The sequence below is a fragment of the Acanthopagrus latus genome, chromosome 1 (assembly GCF_904848185.1).
Source record: "Acanthopagrus latus isolate v.2019 chromosome 1, fAcaLat1.1, whole genome shotgun sequence".
In the NCBI taxonomy this organism is placed as follows: Eukaryota; Metazoa; Chordata; class Actinopteri; order Spariformes; family Sparidae; genus Acanthopagrus; species Acanthopagrus latus.
Window position 1 is genome coordinate 16207586 of NC_051039.1, and position 21087 is coordinate 16228672.

Below are 21087 nucleotides of genomic sequence, written 5' to 3' on the forward strand. Positions count from 1 at the left end.
TTTTCTGCAGAGAATTCGGACTATGAAATAGCTATACGTTGTGCCTGATGTGAGTTCTTTGAAAATGTTATCCTCAGGCTTTTTGAATTTTTTTTTTTTTTTTTTTTTTTATAGCAACCAGGGGTTTTACTGCTGTAACACATCACACATTTCAGTTACCCAGCAGCTTAAGCCACACTAATGATCTGAGTTATTATCTGACACTTTAATTAACCGTATCCACGAGGAAACAATGTGCTTCAGTGTGCGGCCGGCTCAGCGTGAGTCTCCTCCAGTCCGTATTTTCCCCTATCCATTCTTCGCTGCGGTAAAGGCAAAAAAGCTCCTCTGAATGTTGAATCTCTGAGTTATATTTAGCTGTTCGCTTATGGATCTCAGTGCTGACTGTCAGCGAAAATGAATTGTTTCGCTTCTGTCTGTCCCTGCTTTCACTCCATCTCCCTGCCTCTGCCTTTCTCCTCCCTCCCTCACTCACCATTTCTCTCCGCAGCCCTTTCTTCACTCTTATCTCCCAATACATTGTCTTTGTCTCTCTCTTTCTTTCTCTCTCTCTCTCTCTCTCTCTCATTCTCTCTCTCTTTGCTGCCTCTCTCTTGACTCTTTGTGTCTACATCCGTCTCTCATCCCACCCTCCCTCAGTCATCGTCCTCCGGTCTTTTTCCTCTTTACCTCATTTTCTCCCTCCTCCCCGCCTCGGTCCTAACCGCCCCCCACCCCTTTCTCCTGGCCGCTCTCTTTCAGCCCTGGTGGAACCATTTGTTCTGCCCTCTTCTGTAACTTAACTGGCTATAGGCTCCTGCTGCGTAGATAGCACCACTATCACTCACCTCCATGGGCTTATTACAGCCCTCCACCGTTAAATATATTCATGAAAAATCCTCTCCTTCTCTACTTCTTTCTTCCACACACACGCACGCACATATATACAGTGTGTATACTGTATATATACAGATATACTGTATATGTGTAAACACACACACACACACACACACACATTAAAGACACCAACTTACTGCGACCTCACCGGCAGAAAATGTGTGCTTTCAGGGCTGTTTGCACCTAAAGCGGTGTATCCTCTCAAGGACCGCATATAGAGGTCGCTAGCGGCGATGTGTCACAGTGTGTCAGGACTTGAAGAAATAACAAAAGCGCGCCAAGATACCTTGTTATCCACAGCACTCCTGCTAGCGTGGGATCTAGTCGGAAGCCGTTTGTTTAACAGAGAGCTAAGGATTAATGAACTGATTATTTCTTGGCTCGTTAGACTGTAAGAAACGTCAGAAAATTGAGGAAAATGCTTGTCATCATCATTGTGATGTCTTCAGATGTCTTGTTTTTTTTTTTTTTTGTTGTGTTTTTTTTTTTTTTCCTCCAACAGACAGTCTGAAACAAAAGACATCAAATTTTCAGTGACATAAAAACAGAGAAAAGGCAGCAAATCTTCACATCTGAGAGGCAGGAATGAAAGAATGTCTGGCATTCGTCTGCTTGATAATCCACCATTAATCAATCAACATTGTCGCAGCTACACAAAAAAACACTATTTGATCAGTTACGGTGTTATTAACTGAACTGCGTAATTGTTCTGAAGATAATGAAACAAAAACATTACGAGCAGGGAGTTAACGGTTGAGGAAAATGACGTTTCAAGCACAGGTGCCGGCGTATTTGATCATCAAGTTTCTCGGAGAATGATTCAATATACTTGCATGTTTATTTTTTTTTTTCACCATCAGTTGGCAGATTCCTAAATGTCTGCCTCACAAGAAGAACGAGGAGGCAAAAGAAGATGGACAGATTACGGAGGAGAAAAAGGACGACGGCAGCTCCGCCGACGGGAAAGCGCCGAAGCTGGGGCTGGAGATAAAGGTGGACGGTAAAGAGGACGCAGAAGACGAGTTTCATCCCCATATCGTAGTGACTTGGGATCCGCCCAGGAGGTTAGTATATCACCGATGTAGGTAACAATGTCAATTTCTTCTGTCATTAGATTTTGATCAGATTTTCCATTTTCTGCCCGTGATGCCCTTTATCCTCTCTCAGCCGGCGAGGGCTTAACACAATCCTCGTGTGCTCAGGTTATGTTCACAGCAGGGGCAGAGCAGCACAGTGCAGACTCAACGCGCTCATATTTCTTAGGCCCGGAGAGGACGACTACTTTCACTACCCGTATTTATCGCATTTATGACTGTATCCCCCGCCTGGATAAATCGCATAAGCTGCACTGCATGCAAAGACCAGCTTTTGTGCATTTCTGCCTGGCAGGTATAATATTCTATTGTTTTGACTTAATCTCTGAAACTCTATCCGTGGCCCTAAGCAGCGGATAGAAGGAAACTGAAAGAGGGGGGGGGGGGCACACCCACTGGATTAATTCCCCTTCTTGAGCATTTATTCAGTAATGTTTCAAACCGGGTAGGTCCTCATCAGGCATACGGGAGAGGTGCATTCATCACCACTGTACTCGTACTGTAACGAGGATTTTCTGCTCAACAATATGAGGATGTTCCCCGTATCCTGCTTTGTGCTCCAGCGTGCGGCTGTTTCGAGCACCAGGCCAGTCCCTGGGCATCAGCATAATGGGAGGCAGAGGCATGGGCCGGAGACTGAGCAGTGGAGAGATGATGAGGGGAGTCTTCATCAAGCACATCAGCCCCGACAGCCCGGCAGCACATAATGGCACCCTCCGGACCGGAGACAGGATACTAGAGGTATGTGTGTGTGTGTGTGTGTGTGTGTGTGTGTGTGTGTACTTGTGCCTGAGTGTGTGTGTGTGTGTGTTGCACAGACAGGGGAGGAAACACACTTATTAGAGATTGCGGGAACCAAGAGTGTGTGTGTGTGTGTTTGTGTGTCTGGACTGTATGAGAGTCTCTGAGTGGCCCAGAGACCAAAAAAGTGATGAAAACAGGATTGTGTGCGTTTGCAGCATGCGCAGTCATCCGGTATTGTTTGTGGTCACCGTTGTATTGAAAGATGAGAATTTTATCTCATTGACTTCTACTGATTATCTACTGTGGGTCCAAGGTTAAAAGTTCAGTTTTTCAGTACTCTCATGATGCAGCACACGCAGAAATAAATGTCTCTTTGCAAGTGGAAGCGACACATATTTGTGTCTTCTGCCGAGAAGTATCGAATGTATATTTGAATCAAAATACCAAGAACTTCCTTTTAAAGAGATAAATGTGATCCCAACCCTCTCACGATAGGGTTTTTGAAATCTTTTAAGCATGTCTTTTTGAGCATATTATGTGACTGACACACATTGTGATTCCTTTACTTCATCAGGGATGTATAAATAAATGATCAACCATCATCAAGCCGAGCCCCGGCCAAGACAGCACAACAAGTTTCATGTAAAGGAAGAAGCAACGACTCAAAATAAACAACAAAAAAACTTCTAATACTTCTCAGCTTACATCGAGAAAAACAAAATTATCTTTTCAATGCGTATTAAAGTGCTCTCCTCCTCACAGTGTGGTGTTCTGAATGGTCAGACTGTATGTTTCCATCTTTCTCTGAATTCAGAGACGGTACAAATCTATTTAATTTGGCTGAAAAACTGTTTTTCCAGTTTAGTTGATATTTCATCAACATTACACATTCTTAAAAAAAATGTTTTTTTTTTCCTATTTTCTGCTGTGTGTTGAATGGTCCAAGGTGTGCGGTGTGGACCTCAGAGATGCCAGCCATGAGCAAGCGGTAGAGGCCATCCGCAGGGCCGGAGACTGTGTGGAATTCTTGGTGCAGTCCGGACAACAGAGATCTCAGGTACCACATCCCAGAAAAACAGCCAAAAATACCATACTACGACCGTACACTGCAGTGTATATGCAGGTTTTCACACATTACATTTACAGCATTATGGTATCTTGAGGTTCCAGATTCATTCCCACTTAATCTCCGTACTGAACTAACGCAAAGGGAAGGAGCGGCGTGTGCATTCTGCTGGACAACTCTGTCAGAGGTTTCAGCAGTTTTGAGCGTGGGAGTTTGTAGCGTTTCGATAAAATGTCCTCTGGACATAAAGCAAATTGAGCAAAAGTATCTCCGACTGGAAACCTATCTAGTGCCACATAACATAACATATTGGATATGCCGTTTAAAGTATCCATGTTTCACAATCATGTACGCAGATATTCATCTGCCTACTCTGCATCTTGTGTTTTCGCCCACAGTCCCCTATACTTCCCAACCACGAGAGGCTAACTCCAACACCGCTGTCCAACTCTCACAGCAGCAAGGTAACACTGCCCAAACAGATACTTTGAGCTTCTCGCTGCTGTTTTAATAGATACAAGTGGAGATAATGATAGTGTACAATGAGCGCTTGAGAACACATACTGTATACGGCACTACAAAGTCGAAGAGCAGCAGCTACTTGTTTGTACCTTTCGAGGTCGTGGCCGCCGCTTTAGATTCTTTAGAACAGATGACAAGCTGTGAAATCACTTTTCACTCAGTTTCTGTTCCCACTCGGTCACTGATGTTCGGCTGTGTATGGCTGTAGCATATAGAGAACGTTACGTATACACTGCATTTTATATAGAGAGATGAATCATGGACACCCACAGGGTATTCCAAAAAAAAAAAAGAAAGGAGGCCTTATGGGTTTTCTGAGGGGAAGACTGTTGTTTTGATGGTGATGTGTACGGGACTATATCTGTGTTTCCCCTCATGATCGTAGGAAGCAGAGGCTCTCAGTGGTTTGTTCCTTAGTCTCTCCCCTACAAACCCCTTCACTCCCACCCCCTTTAAGGTTAGTACATTTCTGTGTGCGTGTGTGCGTGTTATCATGGTTATGCGGCATCTTGAAAGCAGCCTTGCATTAGCATTTGCATTAAGCCAACTTCCAAAAACATAATTAACGTGCATATTTGTAGATAGAACCCTTGTAGTTCAAAGTCCCTCGCAGCTACCTTGTTTGTTTAAACCCTTTGTTTTTTCTCTGTGGTGGAGATGCATAACTCTCTAAATAGACAGTACATTCTTTTGAAGTTATTTTGCCATGCACTTGTAAGTTGGTTACAAAATAATGCATGATTCTGGTCATCTTTCATGTTATTTTTAGCTGACATTAAAGCTGTGTTCATTAATTCATCCTGTTCGTCAGTTTTTTTTTCCCCACTGCTACATCAAGCGCACTGAACAAGCCCCAGGGGTAGTCCGACTCATGCCAGAAGGACCCCTGAGGCATCCCCAACACTGCCTGTTCAATAATGTAAAAACTTTCTCCCAAGGTACCTTCCCCGACACCAGATGGGATGGATCGGAGGAGCCCCGCAACGGCCACAACACCAATCACAGCGGCAGCTGAGGACGAGGACGACACCGGCAGGAGTAAGTGAGCGTCATAAAGACGTCACGGAGGCGCACAGAGGGATCCTCCACAGCCCTCAGGAACAGAACAGGAGCTGTGTGGCAATTTTTTGCGTCGTGGCGACTGTCACACTGTGGTCACAGGATGCCCTCTGGCCTATTGACACTTTTTTTTTTGCTGTGCACATCCATTAAAAATGAAAAAGCTGTAATAGTAAAACATTTCATAATCGTCACACAGATTTGAATAATGCAATCTTCAAAATATTATGTAATTAAAAGTAGGGTACACCATTACCTGTACCTGGGTGAGCAGTGGGTGCGTAAGCCAAATGCGGGTGGGGCTAGCTCAAAGTTGTTAGAAAACTTTGTTATTCTTAACATTTTTTTTTAATTTTATTATACAGACTGGACATTTATCACATACACAAGAACATTACATACACATACGACATATAAAAACACTTAATTCAGTATGGAGCTCTAATATGACCTTATTGTGTCCCATAATCCTTCTTGATCCCTCTATTTAAAAAAAAACTAAACTTTACAGAACAGTCTCAGAATTGAGTTTCAGATCATGTATGTCTGTAACAGTAAAAGAAGTAACTACAAAACAAGTCTAAAGAAAAAAACTTCAGTAAGCTACCCCAGTAGGATTTTCATCACCCAGTGACAGATATTGACTCATTTTACTTCCAACTCACATTCCTAAAAAGTATCTGTGCTTAATACTCGTTTCAGTCGAGTACCTCCTCAATTTTTATTGAGAGTTATATTAAGGCCACTTGGCAAGGCGCACACAGTTTGTCCTGGGAGAGAATCGAGACTTAAAGTTTCTTCTTTGGCACATAAAAAAACAAACCCATATTCAAGTTGTATCCATTCTTTGGTTTGCTCGATGCACATACAGTATTAAAAGTGCCCTCTGGAGTTTCCTTGTAAACAAACGAAGTTTCTGTTTGCATTCAGCGGTACTCGTCAAAATCCACCGTGTGAATCCTCAAGGTCTAACAAATGTGTTGAATTTATTTCTGTCCTCACAGAACATTTTCAAAGCCGATTTTTATGAAAAGTTTGAAACCAGCTTTTTTTTTTTTTTTTTTTTTTAGATCCACGTTTGCTAGCTAGCAGGCTCTTTCTTCACTGCCTTTGTCGGCGTGCTGTTATGTTGGCATGGTATCACCTCCTGCAGATCAGTGAAATAGTGTGAAACTCTTGAAGTCGAAGAAGAAGAAGAAGTCTGTGTGACCATGGTTATTTACACACATGTAAATCTGAATCATGCAAATATTTGGGTGCATATGCACAAGAATACGCGTGGATATAGACATGCACACATGGATAAATCGCCAAGCACCCAGAAACCCACACACACACACACACACACACACATATGCTATCTATTTTGGTGATAGAGGGCATCGTGCGTGCTCACACAAGCCTGTACTGTATGTTCATTATACAGACATCCCTCACCTTTCCCATAACATGACTGACATCCTCCCTTCCAGACAAATTGCGGCAACACACACTCGCACAAGCTCCTCCAGGGTGTAATGCTTTCTATCCACATGAAGTGTCAGTCATTACATGTAGCCTTCCGCACTTCTTTTTTTTTTTTTCTTTTTTTGGCTCAGCCATCATATCCTCCTCCTAACAGCCTCCTGTTTGTTAACTCTGTCTCCTCCTAGAGAAAATGCTGCAGCGATATGGCAGCTTGTCTGGGAAGCTCCATATGTTTGAGCTGGAGAAGGACCCCGCAGCTCGGGGCCTGGGAATCAGCCTCTCCGGGAACAAGGATGGTTCCAGGGCCCGCATGAGTGTCTACGTGGCAGATATAGACCCTCGGGGACCTGCTGGCTTAGACGGGAGGATATGTGTTGGAGACGAGATACTGGAGGTGAGGGGGAGAGTGAGCGGGGACAGTGAGGGAGAATCACTTTGGAGAAAAAAACAGATGGGAGGGGTTTTTTTTTAGGGGCCAAGAAGGGTCAGAGTCCAAAAGAGAGACAAAATTGAGAGCAGCAGAAGGAGAGCAGTAGGTTGTGGGTAGGATGGATGGATGAGTACCTGCGCAGTGGATTCATCACGCAAATTACCACCGAAGGATGGCTGGTTCTGGGTTGGAATCCTGCGATGAGCAACCGTGTAATAAAGATGATGAGCAAAATGGTGGCAGAGGAGTGGCTGAGAGGGGGAGGGGAGGTAGAGGGAGATGACAGGAGATGGCAGATTAATGTGGAGATGGGATGGAATATAGCACCTGACGTGATTTCTCTTCTAGATCAACGGTCAGATCTTGTACGGTCGGAGCCACCAAAATGCCTCCACCATCATCAATAACGCTCCGTCTAAAGTCAAGATCATCCTCATCAGGTAGGACATGCCGAGCGCATTCCCGGTGGCATTTAAAGCCTCTCCCAAACTATAGGTGTTGACAGCCAGCTTCAGGGCGATACCAGATTTGGTTTTGTTTTATCAGGAATAAAGCGGCTCTGGGTCAGATGGCGCAGGGATCCAGAACAGAGTGTGAGGACACGGTCGACTCCCAGACAGACCCCGCAGAGCCTGGAGGATTACCCAGAGACACCCAGCACATCATCCTACCTCAGGTGCAGCAGCTTCAGTGAATCTTGGCATTTAACCAATGTCAGACATCCAGCAGCACATATCTGACATCTAAAGCAACCGGTTGAGTTGTAGCCGACCACATGTTGGAGCGCAAAGAGTGATGACGCCAGAGAAGATGACAAGCAAATACACACTGATGCAGAACCCTGCTATTAGCTTCACTAAGTCTTGGTTCAGAGATAGAGTTTGTTTTCTTTGTCTTCCATCTCAGAACACCTTGAAGATTTTGACTCAACAGTTAACTGAGGGTCAAAGTTCAACGTCGCTGTGACCTCGCAAAACATGTCTATAACTCAAGAATGAAAATGTTGACACAATTTCACACAAATCTATAATAGAATGAAATAATGAATTGATGTCACGTTACATCCAAAATTTCAACGGTCAACTTGACTGTGGCATCATTATGCTCTGCAAAACATTGTTTTGGCCATTATTCACTGACATAAACGGGGCTGATCCAAATGCTTCGAAGCTTCTACTGCTAACACGGCAATCAATGTCCGAATCAATATTCGATAGCGCTGTCTGATCGGTTACGCGTCACAAATAACAGCCTAACTAAACTGAAGGGTGCTGCGCCGCAGACAGGTGTCAAGGGGCCACAGATATTGGCAAAGTTGCAATCAACAAGCTTCTTATCTGTTACTATGACAGCTTGCTGAATCGTGGGCTGAATCTGTTTGGATCAACGTGTTTCGTGTACACAGATGCTGGCAGCACTAGCCACAGCCCAGGCACAAAAGTGGAAATTGCGTCTATATTTCACATTTGGTCGGGTTCTGAGTTTGTGACACTAACCTTGGTTGCTCACCTTGAAAGTTTGGTAAAGATTTTCTGTTCCGCGGGGACAAAGATGTGTGTGAAGCGTCCACCTCTCAGAATGCAAAGCTCCTTTGCCTCAACTTTCCAATTTGAATGCCGTCTACTGTCATGGCTCCAGCTTCCATAGTAATTGACAGACAGCAGGACAAGAGTAACAAAGTTTAACAAAGTCAGGTCGGATCAATTTTTTTTAATATCTCTGTATCACAGTAAACATTTGCCTCAAGGGGCTCCGCAGTCTTTATCCTCAGAGCCTCGACTCGTATGAGGAACGAGTCCCATTTACTGGCAAAATTGGAAGAAATCCCAGGAAGAACAGTCAACTCTGTCCCGAAGAGGGCTTCGGTTTCATGTTTTTTAAATTGATTTAGACCATAGGGAACTCGTCAACCAGGACAGAGGACCTCCTGTCCCTCCGGGAGTTCACCACAAGCCCATTTGTTTTGTCGATATTGAGCCTCGGATGATTGTGTCGGGTATCGTGACGAAGCTCTCTGTCAGTCCTCTGTACCCCTCTGCAGGAACAGTCTCTAAATAAAGACAGGGTGTTTCTCACTGGAAATGACTCGCTGGGATCATACATGTTAACACAAAAAAATTACACTCAAGGTTCAAAAACCTTGACGTACACTGCAACTTGAGGTGTGCAGCCGCAATGTGATTCTAGTTTCCAATCTCCCTGCAGGATCACGTAGGTCTCGGCCTCTGCCTGGCGGAGGACAAGTCCAAGGACGGAGCGGTGGTCAGGTCCCTGATCCAGCACGGCACTGCCAGTAAGGTGTGACATCATCAGTAGCGTCATCATAATCTTCAACATCTTTATCCATGACACGGCAACGTTTACGCTATAAAAATTCTAACCCTTTACGCAGCCCGCGTCCTGTTACTGTCTCGACCAGTTTGCTGCCATTTGTCCTCTTGTCATATGTATGTCTATTTTTTCATTTATTATGAATTTAAAAAATCAGACAATAGCGTTATTAAAAGTACTGAAATTTAAATGGAGTAAGTGTTTTGGCCCTTGTCAGAGTGTTATATTATATTACTGGATTATTTTTTTCATTATTGATGCATTAAGGTCGGAGCAGCTTTTAATGCTATTACCAGGTAAAGTGGAGTCAGTTTAAACCATTGTTTTGATTGTTGGATGATGTTGCTTGATTTTTGCCTCATATTAATCATCTTTAAACTAACTATCTCAGAGTCAAGTAGAAGTATCAAGTAGAATAGAATAGGAATACTCAAGTAAACTGAGTACATTTAATTTGTGACATTTCACCACTGCATTTTATCCCAACCTTGGATTTCTCTATTTATCTCACACGAGATAATAACCGTTGGCTTCATTTAATTTTTTTTTAACCTCAAACATTATTATTTCTATTGATTTCTTATTATTCCGCATTCTCAGGATATTGATTTGTGTTTTTTCTTTACGAGTAGAATCATCTCAGTGACTTCAGCCTTCGTCGGACCTCTTCTTAATTGTCGCTGTGGATTTATTTCAGCACACGGGCTGCACATGACTTCAGCTGTTTTTAGCATCTATCAAACCTTCATTGCTTGACTGCAATTTGGCGGATCAATAATCCATCAGAATAAAAAAAGGCTGCACTTACATGTACAGATGTAAACTGAGATGCGGTGGCTTCTGTCTCTTCGGTGTTTCTGGCAAAATTCAAACCAGATTAACTCTGAGATGATGTTCTCCATGTTTTAAACTCATGTCATCATGCACTAATAAGCTTTCATGTAGGGCCCCGGGCTGCAGTTATTCAGATATTTGTCCAGAGGGTGCGTTTGGTTCTTAATCTCATTTCCTCTCCATCCTTCCGTTACGTACACTGTCATGCATTTTGCTTATGTGCCATCTTTTATTCATGTTTCTGTGTGTGTGCAGGATGGCAGAATAAAGGTTGGAGACAGAATCATAGCGGTGGGTGATGAACCTGTGGCAGGACTGTCTGTGGACAAGGTAGGAACACACACACACACACACACACACACACACACAGAATGCACCTCAAGGTCAAGGTCAAGCGTCAAGCTGATTTAATAATCTATGACTCACCTGTCTTCTCTTTATTCAGGTGTCCAGTTTGATTCTCAAACACCGGGTCACTGTCAAGCTCTCTATCAGCCGCCCCAAGAGTCTCTCCTCCTCTTCTTGTTTACCTCTGCCAACATCTCTTTCCCATCCCTCCTCTCTCTCTCTTGCTTCCTCCTCAACACTCCCTGCTGCCTCCTCCTCCTCCTCCTCCTCCCCTTCATCCATCAACACTGTGCAGGCCTGTCCCAAGGAACGATCTGATTGGCTGGGATCAGCCCCAACAACTTCTGACCTCGTGAGCTGCCCAGTTGTGGCTGGCAGGGAGTCCACCATAGAGATCTGCAAAGAGAACTTAGGCCTGGGCCTCAGCATCGTAGGAGGATTCGACACTCTGCTGGTGAGAGCAGCCAACTGATGTTTGACATCAGCGTTTCATTTTGTTGTTAATCATTTCTGAATCATTCTTAATAATCGAGATGTACAGCATCAAATTAGGCGGCAGGAGTTTGTGTAATGCGTCTGCACAGATGGTGTCAGCGAGAGTGGTGATGCAGTGCTGTGGAAACAACTTCTTATGTTTCAGTGCATGTTGTCTGAAATACTAAGTAGTACAATATCGATTCAATTCAAGTGGACTGGACAAGTGGATTGGACTCCGTAATAGTGAGAGTGATGTTTGTATATTTCCACCAGGGGGCAGTAATAATCCATGAAGTAAATGATGGAGGAGCAGCACAGAGGGATGGAAGGCTGCAGGCTGGAGACCAGATATTAGAGGTACTATTATGTTTCAGTGTGACTCAATCAAGTCAGAGCTTTCAACGTTCATCCAAATCTGTTGTCATGACATGGCATTCCACTGTAGGTTTATCATAAAACACAATGCAAAACTGTATTTTCCCTACACAGCAACAGAGACCTATTTTTACGTGGACATGATTGCTGAGTTTGGCCAGCGCTCATATCTTTATGTCATTACTTTTCGGTGAATATCACGTGTCTCCAGTTTTTACAATTCTAAAATATTGTAAATGTCCTTTAATTGGCAATTAAAGGACAGGGTTTTGTTTTTTTTTTGTTTTTTTCCAAGAGTCACCGAGCCAAAAAGGCAGTGTAATGAACACAAACACACTACAGCACAACATCCAGTTAATGTGCAAGACAAGGTCATGGACACAGATCCAATTACGATGCACAAACGGGTACAATTTTCTCAAGCGATTTCAGAGAAATCTTAGGAGCAATCACACTGACCCAGGTTGCTGTTTCCTCGATCCTTTGAAAGTGACTTGAATTGGCTCATTGCAATCAGCCCTGATAATTTCAGGCCATTCTGTAAATCATTCGAGAAATGTAATTCTGCTCTGAATCCAGGGACGCACATCTGTAGGATATTCTGAGAGAACAGGTCATATTGGTTCTGTCTCTGTATTTTTAAAACAAGAAAGCACAAGCCCAAAAAGAGATTCAAATTTTAACGTCTGCTCTGCGGGCGGTCAATTGCTCTACATGTGCCACTGTAAGTCAGTCAGCTTATTTTGAAAACCCAACAAATTGATAGGCTCAGAAGTACAAACCCATTAAAAATAAGATGCGGAAATAACACCGAAATCAGCATGCAGCAGTGTGCAGTGTACAAATCATATAGAGCATCAGAAAGCATTGGTAGTTCAAAGCAGTGCCATGCTTGTAGATTGATGCTTTGGTCCTAAATGTGTCCATTAATCATGATAAATAACTCCTTGCAATCTTCTGTTTGTGATACACAAATACAATTGCTCCAGTCTCTTCTAAACCCCCCCCCGTCATCCAACTACAGCCTGCTTCCGTCTTTCTCACTTCCTCCTAGGTAAATGGTATCGACATGCGGCAGGCCACTCACGATGAGGCCATTGGCGTGCTGCGGCTCACCACCCAGCGCGTTCGCCTGTGTGTCTTCAGGCACCAGGAGGCCTACAGGGAGGAGGACCTGTGGGACGTCTTCAGCCTGGAGATGAGGCCGCGTCCCGGAGAGGGGCTGGGGTTCACCACTGTGGGCAAGAGGTGCGTTCATGAAGTTGATTTGAAAAGGAGAGTGGCAGTTATTTACACGACTTAGCAAATCTTACAGTGCTGCGGGTTTAATGACATGGGACACCGAAGCTCAAAATCCTAGATGGGATGCACGTTTGGAAAGCGCTCACTGAAAGTCGAACCACTGGAGGAGGTTGATGAAGAAGGTAACATGCAGTGTTGTGTTCTGAATTTGACAGAAGTCAAACCATTGTACCGTTGTATGAAATATAGACGGAGTTTCCAGGTTGGAAATGTGAAGCAAGTGTCTTAAACCTGCATGCTTTCCCAAAGGTCAGCAGGGGGAGATGCCACTGGTTGCAAAAATAAGTCCTAGGTACTTTTAACTTCAGTTAACAGTTTCCTGGGTTTAGGGTCTCAGTTGCTAGTTTTTAAACTTCTTCAAATAGTGGTCCCATTTATAGTTAAAAAGACAAGATAGAAGGTTAATTTTATGGGCATGGCAATCTTGCATTCCGCAGTGTCCATGTATTCAAAGACAACCATAACCATAAGTTGTTCCTGATGAGAGAGAGTGTGTTTGTGTGTGTGCGTGTGTGTGCGCGCGTGTGGCCAATTGTAAAGCACTTTGTCCATTAAGGCAGGAAAGCGCTATTTAAGTGCAGGCCATTTACCATTGCAATACTTGCACGAAGATGAGGAATAGGTGAGAATTTGGTTGGCCATAAAAGCAAGTGGTTAAGCAAACAGATGGGCCATTTCTTACCTGAAATTCAGAGAGAATGCACTCATGCCTGCCTTCCAGAGTGCCAGTGTTGACAGAATGTTTTTATAGTTTCAGTGGAAAAACAACACTCGCCAACCTTCTGTCAGTTTGTTTAAGGCTAATCAGGGGGCTCACGATTGTTTTTTTCATGTACCTCTGTTGATACAGCCTCGGAACCGAGCGCAGCCCACCAAAACAGGTTCACTACGGTCCTTTCAGACCCGAAGCAAATTAGCAGGCAGAATTTAGTCACGCTTCACACATAAAACTTACTTCTGTTCTTCGTTTCAAAATATCAGAAAGACCTTGCAGCCTTACTTTTCATTTGGTGAAGCAAAAGTAGTCCAAAAAATGCCAGATTCGATCATATTTGCACATTTATTTATTTTTTTTTAGTATCAGAGGGTATCATTAACTTTTATGAACTTCAGAGGCACTTTCATTTTTTTAAGTGTCTTTGAAAAAAGTAATGTGGTTATTCTTGCTTATTATTAACTGCCCTATTTCTTAACCAGAGTTATTTATTATTCACTGTATGTGTTGCCAAGGTTTTTGTCAAGGGGTTTATAGTGATGGAATGTCTTTGGCAACAGCAACAGTGTAAAGGTAGTGGCGTGTTAGGGGTCAGGGACTCTGTAGCAACAGGGATCATTATTTTGAAAATAACGTGTGATAGACACATAATGAAATCACACACCCTTACGGCATCCGATAATCACCGTAGAGGTTACAGAACCAGGGTGTCGGGTCACGCTGCAGCAGAGACACGGGGCACATTATTTATGGGTTAGAGTTTCGCTGCAGATTTCCGCGCAGCTTTATGTATTTACACAATCAAGTGTGACGCTATGCAAAACAGCAGGCTCGCAGGTCCGCATAATTCACCCTATAAGCGTGGAACAGACACCGTTTTTGACCTCTGTTTTCTTTCCGGCAGTAATGACACGGGCGTGTTTGTGTCAGATATCATCAGAGGAGGCGTAGCAGATTCGGATGGCAGTTTGTTGCTAGGTGACCAGATCCTGTCAATCAACGGGGAGGACGTCCGTGCAGCAACAATGGAACACGCGCAGAAGCTTCTGCAGGTCTGACATGTTGACACTAAGTCTATAAACTGATCAGTAAAGGTTTATACATTTTGGGGGGAGTCATCATCTTCACTGAGACGTGTCACTTTGCTCACAGAGTTGCAGTGGCACGGTCCACCTGGAGGTGGCTCGTTTTAAAGCTGGGCTGCAGTACTCACAGCGGAGCCAGGTAAACTGATCCCCACGGCTGTCTGTGTCCGAACCATGACAGGCCATCAAAGAACATATGAAAATGTAGAATGTCAGGTGCTGAGTTCACCTTTTTATTTGAATGATCTGCTTGTTCTATTGAATTGAGGGACCAGACTTTCTTAAATCTGCTCATTCATTTATTTATAGCCTGTAGTTCACCTAACCAAACTTTTGCACTTTTTTTTAACAATAGCACTTTGTGAACTTAGGAGTACTTTAAGTTTTGTTTTATCCAGAGCGAAGACTCCGACTGTTCCACGCTCACCCCCTCAAGCGATGCATCCCTCGGCCACCAGAGGGAGACAGATAACAAAACAGGGCGCTTCTGTGAGTGCACGTCAAAAAACATGCTGTACATATTAGAAAAGTGCTTATCAGTGAGGCTTTGATCATTGACGCCTGATGTTTTGGCTGGTTGCACAATCATGTATTTCCTTCTCCTCCCACAGCATTTCAAGACCACCCTGTCATCAGAAAAGTAATAATACAAAAGGTAATGCATTACATTTTGAAATGATAATGAATCATGCCTTTGATAGTCGCCCTGTACTGTCTTGCAATATATTGATGTTAATTTTTTAGAAAGCTGGTATTCTACTGTGAACACTAATAGCTTTTGTTTCCTTTAATGATGAAGTCCAAATTAGAACGATAGATATATAACACCTCCCTCGCTTACATAACATTAGGTATTGGTGTCCTGTGATTCAATGGCATTTATTTACATACAGTATTATTGTGTTACTGGTAAACATATTTCTTATGTTATAATGCGTGTGTGCTATCACCACAGGGTCCACATGACTCCCTGGGCATCACTGTGGCAGGAGGAGTGGGCAGCCCCCATGGGAACGTACCTGTTTTTATCGCCACCTTGGATGCCGACGGACCGGCTGCCAAAACACAGCAATTACAGGTGGGGAGCGTATTGTGGTCATTACTTGTGTCCGTTACATTGTGGGGACGAATCTGTCACATGGTCTGTAACCAACTGTCTAGGTTATAAAACAATCAGTCCCCACCAAGGTTAACTCTTTATTCAAATGTACGCTAATGATCTAATTTTAGGGTTAGCATTTGAATTATGAAGGCATATAGAGGTTAGGGTTAGGGTGAAGAAAGGTGAAGCTCCACACTCTGATGCATATTTAACAAAGAGGTTATCGTTTCACCCGTGTCCGTTTGTTATTTCGCTGACTGGTCGGTTGGTTCGTCAGCAGGATTACAGAAAAACTATTGATTCCCACAAAACCCTGATGGAGGACGGGTCTCAGTTCAGAACAGCCCTTATAAACCTGGCCAGTTAAATGGATGGATCTAGGATTTTTCTCCCAGTCGCTTTTGTATTTCAACAGTTTTGTTAATTTCTCAGGTAGTGATGCGTAGGTTTTTTCTGAGTCCCATTTCAGTCAAAACACAAAAAGAAAACGAGGGCTTTATAAAATCAAGAGAAAGGAAAAATAGGTTGGTTATGTAACAGTGTGGGTTAATGTTGAGGTGTGTCTCCAGGGAGTTAATGCTCAGGAAGTCAATAAAAATCTCTTGGCAAACACAAAAGCAAAAAAACTTTTTGTTTGTGTGCGACAATCAGACAGGAGACCGGGTCCTCAGCATCAATGATGTGTCCTTGGAGGGGATGACTCACGTTCAAGCCGGACTCTTGCTGAAAAACGCCACCGGAGCCATCAGTCTGCAGGTGATGTCGCAGTGTGACACGCAGTAGTAAATCTATAATGCCCGTGAGGCACTGAGCTGCCATGACGTCAACAACACCTTCAGTATTCTCAGAATGAGGCACCACAACCTGCTTCCTCTAGGCCATTAGTACGTTTTTTTAAACTTAGTAAGACTACACTGTAATTTTAAGACAACAGTGTTTCAGACACTAATTTGACACTTCTATTTTGAAGTTGTTCGTTGTCATGTTTATACTGTTTTTAGGACTGGCATGACAGTGTCATTACAGTGGTAGGATGATTTAATTCAAATAGTTCATTTAAAATCCATCTATCTCCATGTTTAGACATTGCTTTGCATGTGTGTGTCTAGGTGGCAGCAGGTTCTGCTGGGGTCAGCACTAAGGACCACAACGATGTCCATGCCCAGTCGTCGTGCCAGCCCAGCAGCCTGTCCCGCTTTCACAACAACCTGCGGTGAGAATCGGTTTCCTGACAGTCTCCTGCTGTCGTAGGATTACTTCGGGTCCCCTCCTAATTTATTCACTGAATAAGGACAAAGGCAGACCCTGGTCCCCTTGACAATAATGAGGAGGTGCAGACGCTGGAGGGAGGAGAACTGGGACGAATGTGCTTTTGCCCAGAATGAGCTGTGTTTTCAGCAAAAATACGGAAGACCAATTTCTTTCGTCATTTAACTGCGAAAATAACACTTTGAGTTTTTTGGGCAGCTTGTCACTAAATAACACATTTGAGACTTGAAAATGTCAGAATCTGGTGACAGAAGTACTTTCATTACTTAGATGCAAGTAATTATTTGTAACCTTAGCATATTTTTTATTCAAGAAACATCCGCATAGCAGCCTTAAATCTGTTGAAGCCCTGTGTGAATAACTGGCAACCCAGCCCCAAGGTTAAGAAACTTGGATAAAACTATATAATATTCTGGGATTCATCACATTTACCCACACAGCACACTAGAAATTCATCTCTGTTTTTATCACCTTTTTGTCTGTCCTGGTGAGATGAGATGCCTCTGTCTACGCAAACACTATGCGCTTATTTATTATACGCTTGCTCTCCAAACCTCTCACTAGAATGCCCAGCAACACGTTGTTTTGCCTTTTATTCCCACAGTGCTCGCACGTATAAGACCATCAGCCTGGAGAGAGGCTCAACGGGCCTGGGCTTCAGCATCGTAGGAGGGTTCGGCAGCCCTCACGGAGACCTGCCGATCTACATCAAAACCGTCTTCAACAAGGTGAGAGGATGCGCTCCAGGGAGAAGTCTTTCAAGGCGGATCCTGGGATTCAGAAATTTAATCGCAGCACAGCACGGGGTTCAGTTATACTGGCAGAGTTTTAATACATGACAGGAGAATGCAAAGGTGGGAAGCCACGAGTAAAAACCGCTAAAGGCTCTAACAGTTGGTGATCGAGTATAGTAAGATAGTAAGATAATCTTGCTGTGACTGACTACCCGCTTTCATTATACATCAGTTTATCATTTGATCCATTTGTTATGTTTGATCATTTTTGGAGTAAAATGAAATTAGAAAGACAGTGTAGTTACATTTCAACTGGAGCTGAGCATGGTCATGTGAGGGGCTTACAGATCCAGTCCTAAACCTGCTGAACTGCTGACAGAATCAAACACATTTGATGTTTACAATATGAAATCTGTATGATTACATCCGCAAGCTAGGACACAACAACCAATGCCAGACACATCCCCAAACAGCTAATGGTGCTGCTACCATTCTACCCCTTCAGCCTATCCTTAGCTAACAAACCACTGTTGACAGAAAGTTAAATGTCAAATCTTTTCCATCTCTTCGTCTTCCCACTACACAATCATTGCAAGGTGTTACTGCAGCATGTCGTTGCACCACGCTCCATATTGTTTGTGTCTTATTTCCAATTAGCTCACGTTAGAGGGATCACATGTGAGGCCAGCTTACCTATTATCGTGGGTACCCATTATCGATCAACACATCAAACTGTACTTCAGTTTTCGCTGATTTATATACTGTATATACTAAAGGGCCAAAGCTCATGAAAAGTCTATAGGACTTGCTTTGAAGCTGCCAAACCCTCCCACAGAGCAATGTTGACTGGTGAGCTTAGCATAGGACCAAACAAGACAGAAATAATTGCAAGCACGACCATTCTCTGCTTCCTTTCATTTCCTAATGGGTACCACGGCGTTGTTTTTATTGTGCTTTTGCATCTCTCAGTGTTGTGATAATCATGAAAACAGTGTGTGATCTCTGATCTGCACATGCTGATGAGCTGCTCTTTGTGCTCTGCAGGGGGCGGCCGTAGAGGACGGCAGGCTGAAACGGGGAGATCAGATAATTGCTGTGAACGGACACTGTCTGGAGGGCGTGACTCACTCTGAGGCTGTGGACATCCTGAAGAAGACCAAGGGGACTGTAGTCCTGACTGTACTCTCCTGAGACACCGCTCAATGTGTCCCATTATGTCGTCATGTCTTCACAAATAGCCTATAAAATAACATAGCTGCTGCCCGTAGATGTGCTTCACGCAAATCTGAGAAAGCAAGTTTGGACAGTTAAGGTGATGCAGTTTTGCTCATAATCGTAAAAAGGGTATAAATTGATCTGCATTTAGTTTGGGGAAGCTACCTCTGACTGCGAACGCTTCCTGGGTATGTTTACATGCACACAGTATTCAAGGTATCAAGGTTGATTTATTTGTCATTTCACAATTGATTGAAAAAAAAAAAAGAGTTTGTTTTAAACTCCTTCCTGCCACACAGGAGAAAAAAAAAACTATACGAAAGCATTAAGATGAACACAAAACTATTTATGGAGTGAATTGGGGTGTGGAACGATGAATGGAGGAGTCTCATGAGCCTGGGGAAAGACGCTGCTCTGTAGTCTGCTGGTACGGCAACGTATGCTCCTGTAAGCTTTGATCTTTTGAACTGTCTGGGGTCTGTTTTTGAGGAAGCCAGTATTCAATTGTAGAGTGCAGCACTCGAGCCCAGAGTGTTCAGTTTTTTTCAAATGAGCTACGTGGGTGAGATTGTATTGAACACTGCGGCGAGATCAACAAAGAGTACTCTGCTGTAGCTGTTCTTATTCTCCTGGCATGTGAAGACTGAGTGGAGGGCAGTGGGTACGGCATCCTCTGTGGATACGCTGGTTCTGAAAGCATACCCAGCATGAACGCGTATTTCTGTGAATGTGTTTTTTGACCTAATGTGTTTATTTAATATGCATTTTCATATCCCAGTCGTGATTATCAGTCTATCCAGTCTACAAACAGGTTGTTCTTTTTAATTACCATGGAAGCAGAGCTGATGATAATAAGTCAATACTGCAGCGCCCCATCTGATGATGATAGATTGCCTCATAGCGATCCTATTCATAATATCTGTAAGGCTTCTTCCTGGACTCAGATTGAGTTTTTCCAGAGGTTCTGTGCTTAGGGATACACGTAAACATTTAAAACACAAGAAAGCTCAAAGGCACTATCTTTTTCAAGCAATTAAAATGCCTTTGTTGTCATGGCGTGGTCATGTTGGACCTCAACACACAAACTCTGACACATTAAGAGTTGTTATGTGTCACTGCCCGTGCGTCCCCAAAACCTGCCGACCGTACATGAATGCAACAGAATCATCACCTAATGAAACACGTGTATTTACTACTGTCTCCAGTCTCTTGTTCATTAACTACTGTGATAAACTCCTAGGACACGTAACATGCCAAGTGCTTCTGCCAATCTTTTGTATGGCAATAAGGTTTTAGGACATTTTTGCTTTGAAAGACTTTTATTCTCCATTCTCATATTCTGCTCGTCAACAGGGTGTCATGATTGCCTGGATGATCAATGTATATTGCGTGGCATGATGACGCTGATAATTAGCGATGATAACCACCTTATGGTTAAGCAGGGAGTGTAGAAAAAAAGTCATTTTGTTGCATCTGTTAAAAGCAGCTGTTAGGTTAAATATCAGCTATGTGAGATTTATTTATTTATTTATTTATTTATTCATTCATTCATTCATTCTTTTCATAATGTTGATTTTTTTTTCAGGACTTGCGTCAAGTATTGTTATAGTGTTATGTGCAGTCTTTATGTAGACACCCTCTCAAGAGCGTTTTATATGAATGTAGGTACACTGTGACATTTACTTTTTCTTCAGAGTTATTCATTTTATTGTATTTATGTCAGTAGTCCTCAGAGCCATAATACACACACGTTTGTGTGAGTGTGTGTTTGGCATTGTGTCACATTGTACAACTGAATGTACTGAAAGTGATCTTATTAAATGTTCATTTGTTAGAGTTTTGTATGCAAAACTCTTTTTTTTTTTTCATCGTTCGGGACTTATTTTGTTTTGATCATTTCCTCAAGCAAGCAGTCACCTTAAATATGGTCACATTTTAATGAGGGATGACAATAACAAGTCTTTCCTGTTAGCTGATACTTTGTGACGACTCTCTCTGGAATAATACCAAGGCGGATAAGCCAGTGGATCTGGCATTGTTTG

The 21087-nt window shown here is 43.1% G+C and overlaps 1 protein-coding gene across 2 annotated transcripts in view; it reads left to right on the plus strand.

The window, feature by feature from the left end:
* Positions 1 to 20881, plus strand: part of si:dkey-92j12.5 (multiple PDZ domain protein) — a 43499-nt gene extending 22618 nt beyond the window's left edge. The window contains exons 23-45 of one of the 2 annotated variants that reach the window (XM_037115987.1): positions 1737 to 1940; positions 2534 to 2711; positions 3661 to 3771; positions 4179 to 4244; positions 4688 to 4759; positions 5241 to 5340; positions 7014 to 7222; positions 7607 to 7698; positions 7805 to 7934; positions 9464 to 9556; positions 10679 to 10753; positions 10869 to 11225; positions 11522 to 11605; positions 12678 to 12871; positions 14545 to 14692; positions 14793 to 14864; positions 15124 to 15214; positions 15337 to 15380; positions 15681 to 15803; positions 16479 to 16583; positions 16937 to 17040; positions 17701 to 17824; positions 18875 to 20881. In XM_037115987.1, the coding sequence (XP_036971882.1) occupies positions 1737 to 1940; positions 2534 to 2711; positions 3661 to 3771; positions 4179 to 4244; positions 4688 to 4759; positions 5241 to 5340; positions 7014 to 7222; positions 7607 to 7698; positions 7805 to 7934; positions 9464 to 9556; positions 10679 to 10753; positions 10869 to 11225; positions 11522 to 11605; positions 12678 to 12871; positions 14545 to 14692; positions 14793 to 14864; positions 15124 to 15214; positions 15337 to 15380; positions 15681 to 15803; positions 16479 to 16583; positions 16937 to 17040; positions 17701 to 17824; positions 18875 to 19021 (2923 nt within the window). In that variant the 3' untranslated portion in view covers positions 19022 to 20881. Of the gene's footprint in view, positions 1 to 1736; positions 1941 to 2533; positions 2712 to 3660; positions 3772 to 4178; positions 4245 to 4687; positions 4760 to 5240; positions 5341 to 7013; positions 7223 to 7606; positions 7699 to 7804; positions 7935 to 9463; positions 9557 to 10678; positions 10754 to 10868; positions 11226 to 11521; positions 11606 to 12677; positions 12872 to 14544; positions 14693 to 14792; positions 14865 to 15096; positions 15215 to 15336; positions 15381 to 15680; positions 15804 to 16478; positions 16584 to 16936; positions 17041 to 17700; positions 17825 to 18874 lie in introns of both variants that reach the window. The other variant, XM_037115998.1, reaches the window with a different exon arrangement.
* The last annotated feature ends 206 nt before the right edge of the window (positions 20882 to 21087 follow it).